Here is an 8,137-nt window from a genome sequence, read left to right on the forward strand (position 1 = left end):
AAAAAAAAAAAAGAAAAGAACTTTCCAGACCCTAGGCTCAAAGTGTAAAAAGGCTTTGTCATCTGCAGTGACTTGGGTCCTGAGCAAAGTGGCACCATCTACGCGTGTCAGCCATCAAGGAGGCTGCAGTGCTGTCGCTCGGCTCTGATGTTGCTGTCTTTCCCTTTGCTCTTCCTCCATCCTTCCCTAGACCTTAAAGGTGAGAGGAGTGGACCGCACTCCCTACCTGGGGGATGTCGCTGTGGTTGTGCATCCTGGGAAAAAAGAGATGGGAACGCCACTTGCAGACACTCCTACCCGCCCAGTCACCCGACATGGGGGCATGCGGGACCTTCATGAATCCAGCTTCAGCCTCTCTGGTGAGAACCGGGCATGGTGGAATGCAGGTTGTGTGGGGAGGCAGGGGAACTTGGGCCTGCTTTTCTCTGCATCTCATCCCTCCCCTAACCCCCGTCCAATGATGAGTGCTGGTTCCAATATTAGTGAGGATGGGTGGGCTCTCCTTGTCCGTGGGCACCAGCCACTCTAGCAGGCCATGGCTCTTGCATGGTTTCTAAGTGCAGATATTTTTGTCCCTTGAAACATCTGAAGGGTCACATACACAACAGGGTACCCCAGAGATAATCTGAACTGAGCTGTTTGTGGTGCATGGGACTTCACCCCATCTCTCCCTCTCTGTCCCCAGTAGCCTCTCTGCAGAGCCTGTCCTGCTATTTCTGTAGCCCCTGTCTCCCTCCTCCCTTTCCACACTTGTCTCTGCTCTTGCCCCCGTCTTCACCTTTTTAACCAGGAACTGTATTGCATGTACTTCATTAACTTAGAGTAAAATATTTTCTCTCTTGACCTCTGATCCCCAGTATCTTATCCTTCTGTCCATTGGGTCATGTCTTGGCCCCAGTCCATCTACAGAATCTCTGGGTTCCTTAGTAATGGCCTATTCTGGTTCTTAATGCCAAGACCTGCTGTTTCCTGCCCCTCCTGCCAACTCCAACACGCCCAGCCATCAGCTCCTATAGGTGGCGGCTGTCTGTGTATGGGGATTTTATTATTGTCACAACACACATCTCAGGTTCTTTGCAGAAATTGAGGGGTGTGGGTCATTGCCTCATAAGTGGTGACCCTCAGTGGAGAACAAGAAGAGCTATAAGATGGCCAGGGCCTTCGGGCACCTGTGTCACCACCACATGGGATGGAGAGGGAGCCTGGGTCTCCCTGAATACAGCTGGGTTGCTCTCAGGACTAGTCCAGACAGAGACCAAATGTAACCCATGGGGTGCTGAGACTGTAGGACCTGCCTGCTGACTTTGCTGTGTGCCTAGAAGACAGGAGTTTCCTATTGGAGGTGCAGGTAGCCTGTGGGGAGGGGTTCTCAGAGCCAGTCTTGCTGCTGAAATAATGCCCCCTCCCACCCTGAGGGCCACTGCCACTCCCACCAATAAGACTTGAATGCTGGAAGTCACAAAGGGACCCTTGTGTGGACACTCAGGCCTTGCCAGCCCAGCAGGAATGGACGTGGTCCTTCCCTGCAGCAGCCAGCCCCAGAAGAAGCAGCAAGCCATGGGGCCCTCCCTAGCCAGTGGCCTTTTCTCCTACCCAAGAGTGAGGACTGGGCAGAACTCCGCCCTAGACACAGCAAACATCACACAGTCTGTCACTTCCCCTCCACCCCAAATCTTGTCTGTTCTTGGTGGAAAGGGCTGAAGAATGTCTCACTATCTCTTCTGGAGCATGAGACCCTCCCTTTCTTACTAAGTCTTGAGGTTTCAAGATGTGAAACCTTTGATACATGGTTCATTCATTTTCCAAACAATAGAGCACCCTCCTTTTTCTCTTATTTCACTGAGGCAAATGTAGCAAGGCCTGCATGCTAACAGGCTGGCCCATGGTGCATGTGCATGACAAGAGACCATATGCCAGGCTTGGGGGCTGTGAAGTTGGCATAGTGGGGCAGTTGATATTGTAAGGCTCTGAGTCAGGAAAACCTGGGTTCAAATCCAGGCTCTAGCCCTTGCACACTGTAACACTGGTAAGCCTCAATTGCCTCCTTTGTACAAAGGAATGGTATTGTGAGGATGAAACTAAACAGGATAGCTTAACTCAGCCCCTGCAAATAGCGGGACCTGGGAGAGGGATTGATGCCCAGGCAGGAGAGCCAAGCTCACCCTCTGTGCTTCCTTCCCTGCAGGTTCTCAGATTGATGACCATGTTCCAAAGCGAGCTTCAGCTCGGATCCTCGCTCCCCCCGGAGGCAGATCAAGTGGCATTTGGTAAAGGCACTGCCTAGCCCCCCACGTGAGGATGCACCGCTGCCACCAGCCCGCACAGCCTCCAGCCACAGCTGCAGGGGGCAGGAGAGGCTGGGCTGGGCAGGACACCACCTGAGGGGGCCCCAGGACCCCAGGAGCCCTCCCCGTGTCTGAAACGTGATTCACTGTGCTTTGAGCCAACCCTACCTAACAAGCACTTTGAGATGTGTTCCTTCTGCTTGGTCCTTTCCTGCCTTGGCCTTGGCAGTTTTTTCTGGGGTCCAGGAAGCCCATACTATGCACAGAGCCCACTGCATAGAGCCCTGGCCAGCCCCTCCTCTCATACCTGCCTCCATGTGCTGGCTTCGGGAAAGCCCATATTTAGTGCCCTGCCCCCTGGCTGACTGGCCAGTTGTCCAGAGCACTTTAGCAGACATGTTTAAAAGTAAAGGCCTCCTCCCCACTCCCTTAGGCCCCATGGTGACATTTCCCAAGTCAGACAGGTGTCAGGTTCCCAGCCATGCCCTGGACATCCTGTCCTCTTGCCTCACCTCTGGCCCTGTGTGGGTGTGGTTAGGATAGCCTGTGCCCCTTGCCAGCTTCCTCCACTCCCCACCCACGCCCTCTGGGAATCCCAGGGGGGCAGATGGGTAGCTGGGTGGGGCATGAGGCTGGTGCCAGGCGCGTGTAAATGGTTTTGTTTTGCACGTTTGGTTTGCGCAGTGGTTTGGTTTGACTTGTTTGTGCATCCTGTGAAAAATAACGGTGCTTCGTGTCACTAGCATAGAATAGCAACAGGAATAGATGTGGTCCTTAGGAGATGCTGCACTCGACACCAACCAGACAGCACAGGGCAGAGATGGTGGGGGCTGGCCTCACCGGCCCCTCTTCTCCCCACCTGGGGTCCTCCAGCCTGCCAGACACACTGGCCCAGGCCCTGTCCCCTGTCCTCCCTTCCCAGTCTAGGTCCCCGCGTTCCAAGAGTGTGCCTGGAATGCTAGCCCTGAAGACGCTGGCCCTTCAGGCAGCAAGGTTGACTTTCCCGATCTCTGCCCCTGATCACTGCCAGCACTAACACCTTCCCACACACACACACACACACACACACATAAACACACATATAACTTCCCTGCTGGACAGAATCCTGGAGCTCCTCTGTGCCTCCTGAGAGGGGGAGTGGGAAGGGAACTGGTCAGACACCAGGAGGGAGACCTCAGGCCCACGGGACCTAGTGGCAGAGCCCTCATTGCTGCACAGGCGCTGTGGTCTCCCGCGGTCAGCTCCACACCCTTAGCAGCGTGTGGCTTCATCTCCTACCAAGTCCAGTTGCACCCTCCCTGTCTCTGTAGCTCTGCAGACAGTTCACAGAAACACTAGAGGCTGGGTGAGCTCCATTCACCCCAAGTGATCAGCGCCTGCACTTGTTAATGAAGCCTCGTGTCCCGCTCGGGAAGTGATTTCATGTTGCATATTTGATTTGAGCACCCCAGGCTTGCACAACACTCCTGGACTCTTGACTACTGATCATACCCTGCGCATTTTCATGTTTTCAGACCACTTTCATATACGCCCTCCCTCTTGGTCCTCATGACAATGGAGCATGTATTATTCCCATTTTACAGATGAGGAAACTGAAGCCCAGAAAGTTTAGACCCTCCGACCCTAGAAGTGTCCATGCTGTCTACCCCCACTATGGAAGGGAAGTGTGGGGGTGACATCTACTATAGATCCCACCTGAGAGTTTAACCAGCTAGAAGACTTACCTTCCCTGGTAGGCATTCTGCTTTGTTTTGCACAGGTAGATAGAGTTTTCTCATCTTTATTATAAACATACTAATGCATATTCTCTGTTTGAGCCAGGACTAGTCACAACTTGGGGGCTTGCCACGTGGTTTGAGCTGCATCCACACCCTCACTTCTCCCGTCACTCCCACTTTCCTTACTCAGGGGCTGAGAGGACAGAGGTGGCAACCCAGGGAGCGAAGACAGGGAAGGGGCTCATGGCATGTGGCAGCCATGGGGACAGGAGGATAGGGGTCTGGGCCTGGGAAAGCCACCGTGGATGAGGGAAACCGTGACGTTGACTCCTGGTGCAGTGCACATCATCTTTATCCTTTTCATCCCTTACTGGGTCATGAGCTTTGGGCAGATGCCAAAGAGCCAAGCAGTGGTGGTCGCCAGCTGAGCAGAGCGTCCTGCTTGGGAAAGGAAAGCTTTACCTTCCCTGAGTGCCTCCGCCCGAGAGATGCATGATCCGTGTCGCTAGGAGGCCACGTCTTGGCGTGGTCCTCCGTAGACCTTCCACTTCATCCACCCCCTAGTCCTTACATAGACCCTGCCCTTGCCCAGGAGCTTCTAGATGGAAATCAGGAGGTTCAAGGAGCCAAATGAGCACTCAGCCCCCACCACCCACTCTGCCCACGCAGAGCTCCAGCCAGCTCCATCACCAGCTCCATCACTGGCTCCTGGTTGGAATAAAAAGGGTCTCTGGTTGCACTGAATGCAGCTCTCAAATTGGTCTTGTACTTGCTGAATAAATACTGTTGTTTTTGCCTTAGCTGCTCTCTAGGTTTGTGGGGTTAAGTTACCAGAAAATTGTGCTACTGTGTGTGTGTGTGTGCGTGCGTGTGCATAGTGCTAGGAGTCCACAGTAGGTCTCTGTCAAGCCAGTGTCGTGATGAGGGCTTTTCTGATACTGACCCAGAAGCCACAGAACCACGCAGAAACCCAAAGCCCCTCCAGCTGCTGAGGCGGCAGGCACAGCCTGGGGTCAGGGGGGAGCCACTTGCTCCCCAGCTCCTAGGCGATTTTCTCACTCCTCTGTAAATGTCATGGTGCTAAGATTGTGTCACCCGAGACGACACATGGTCCTGTGCTTTGGCCACCTGTTTGAGGCAAAAACAAAACAGCCCGACACGTTGTGTTCTGGTGCAGGTTTGTATTAAACTGTAGCTACTTCTCACTTGGTCTCTGTTGTGTTTCTTCCAAGAGGGAGTCTGGCAGGGGGCCTCTGCAGTGGCTGGGAGGAGGCATCGGTGCTAAGGAAACAGCTTTGATTCATCTCTCCCGTTGGGTGGCAGATCACTGGGTTGCCAGAGTAGAGTCTGGAAATTTAATAAAAGAGAATGTTGAGTGGCCGATAGCTACCAGTCAACCCTCTCTCCTGAGATTCACTGTGCTTTTTATTTCCAGAATTTCTGATGCGAACAAAATCAAAGTTTTTGGTACCAGATTCCCTGGAACAAGGTTACTAATTTATCTGTAACAGCAATAATTAGAAGGAAGCATTAGATATAAAAGGGGGAAATCTAGACTCTCCCTCCCCCATCTACCTTTAGTCACTTACTGTCTTGGCTACCATTTTGGGAAGTCCATAGCCCTCTCTCCATTCAGTAGAACCCTTTGCTGCTGGAACTATGGCCTCATAAGATCACATAAAAGAGTGAGTGAAATTCTAGTCCCGTGGGTCACTTGTACTTATTTCTTAACCTCAAAATTTGAAACCCTCTTGAGGGTATTTGGGGGAGGGGTGTGGATATTGTTGGTGGCAGAGGAACTCTCATCAAATTAGCAGCCCTTCTCCAGATAACAGGCCATGGTGAAACACCAGAGCACTGCAGCTGGGGTGAAACACTTGGCTGTAATGACGTGGGCTGTGTATATAGGCTCTGGTGGGGCTTCTAAGCCAGGTGTGAACACAGTGGGCAGGCTTGAGATGGATGCCAAGTCCCTGGGATGTACTGAGCCAAAAATCTCTCCATTACCTTGTTTTCCCCTAGCATAGAAGCACACCAGAATAGGATTAACTGCCAAAAATCCACCGTGCTTAGATGGAAAAAAAAAACCACAGCCACATATTTGGCACACCGTGTGCATATGGTATCAGGCAGTCTGCAGAGGAAAAAAAAGATAACCTGGGAAGACCCAGGATGCCTTTGTACATATGTAGTCGTAGTAAGTAATAGTTACCAGTAGTCTCTCATGTATGTAGGAAGAGACCACAGACAGAGACTTTAAAACAAAGCTTGATCATTTATAAGAATCTGCATTTAGGGAAAACGAACCCAGTCAGCAACCAGGCAACCATCAGCCTCAATTTCTTAACTCAGAACCACAGGTTGACTTCCCTCCCATAGTGCTGGGATTTACAGGCGTGAGCCACCATGCCAGGCCTTGACACTCAGCACTTGCTTCTGATGGAAGCTGAGTTCTTTACTTTCTTTCCCGTACAGCCCCCTGTCACTTTCACATGTGTCCTGGTTTGGACAATAAGTTACACCTTAAGTCTACCTGTTTATTCACTGGGGTATTCCTAGGCCTAACCAGGAATTAAGTTTTTTTCCCTCACTGAAACATGAGAGATGGCATGGGGTGCAACAGAAAGCTGGATTCTTCTGCAGTGGCTGATGACTTAGCGCTTCCCTGTGCCAAGCTCTTGGAGGCTTGGTGAATCTCAGCACTGAATGCCACAGGGTAGTGAAGGCCTAGGGATGCGCTTCTAAGCTTTCCAGTTGACCTTAAAGACGATTATTCCATTGCAAGTCGTAAGTCTACCAAATTCTATCATTTGCTTTTAAAGGGCCTTTGATTTCATTTGTGAGCTTGGACACCGTATAACATTTTAAACTACATTTATTATTTAAGCTCCTTTCCCTAGAACAAAATTATTACCAAACTACAAATATAGCAAGTTTAAAGTCTGATTAGATGTTTTGATGCTAAGCATAAATTTAGTAAGATTTCAACTTAAAATCATAAGTTTTAAATTACATATGCTTTTGGTTGAAGTGCTCTGATAGGCCAAAAAATTCTTATAGAAATACATAATGTTAAAGATGCCCAGGTTCCCTCTTAATATGAAAATTTTAATTCTATGGGTTTGGTTCTTTAAAACTTTTATTTTCCTATCCCTGGGCTAAGTTCTCCTTGGGTTTAGCTTCAAGTCTTTTCCTGATGGCAGGTCAGCTCCTAGAGGACACGAGAAAGGTCTTATCAGCTTCATTCAAGTGGCTCAAATCACATTTTCACTTTTACCACTATCTGGTCATCTACAACAACTAAATGCATCGTTAGTGCAAGATTTATATACAGTCTATATCAGTTCTAGCCAAGGGAATCCTGTGTCCTTTTAAGATTTTTGAGTAAATGATCTTTTGTATGTTAAAATTTCTTTAAATTTGAACTTAAATCCTATCTTTGTGTACCTTTCTATTTTTAGAATAGTCTTTGATTTACAGAAAACGTGATGATAATACAGAGTTCCCATATACTCCCCACTAAGCTTCTCCCAGTAGTAACATCTTACATTAGTATGACATGTGTTAAAATCAATGAGCCAATATCAATGCATCATCATCAACTAAAGTCCATACTTTATTCAGGTTTCCTTAGTTTTTACCTAATGTCTCTTTTCTGTTCCAGGATCCCATCTAGAGCACAATATTACATTTAGTTCTGTCCCCCTTAGCTATGACAGTTTCTCAGAATTTCTTTGTTTTCGATGACCTTGACAAGTTTTGAGGAATATTCTTCAGATATTTTGTAGAATACTGCTCTGTTATAACTTATCTCCTGTTTTTCTCAAATGGTTCGGTTGTTGTGAGGAGTTTTTAGGAGGAAGACCATAGAAGTAAAGTGCCATTTTCATCACATCCCTTCCAGGGTACATACTATCAGAACGACCTTTAATGGTGATGTTGACCTTGACCACCTGGCTGAAGTCTGTTAGAGCTTTCCAAACTTTATAGTTCCCTTTTATGAGCTACAAGTCCCCTTTTTTACAGTGACTTCTTCAAGCTACAGTAAATATACTATATATTGTTACACTAAGTTTTTAAGGTGTTTGCTGAACGATTCTCCCAGTTAGGAATTCTTTTTTTTTTTTTTTTTTT

General features: G+C 48.9%; 1 protein-coding gene across 1 annotated transcript in view; it reads left to right on the forward strand.

Moving 5' to 3' along the window:
• The window catches only part of DPYSL5 (dihydropyrimidinase like 5), an 88,272-nt gene extending 86,001 nt beyond the window's left edge, over positions 1-2,271 (forward strand). Inside the window, exons 11-12 of the mRNA XM_003787549.3 lie at positions 191-359; positions 2,186-2,271. Of these exons, the coding sequence (XP_003787597.2) occupies positions 191-359; positions 2,186-2,271 (255 nt within the window). The remainder of the gene's footprint in view (positions 1-190; positions 360-2,185) is intronic.
• Positions 2,272-8,137: the final 5,866 nt, after the last annotated feature.

The sequence above is a fragment of the Otolemur garnettii genome, unplaced genomic scaffold, assembly GCF_000181295.1.
Source record: "Otolemur garnettii isolate 467f Iridium unplaced genomic scaffold, OtoGar3 scaffold00022, whole genome shotgun sequence".
NCBI classification, from domain to species: Eukaryota; Metazoa; Chordata; class Mammalia; order Primates; family Galagidae; genus Otolemur; species Otolemur garnettii.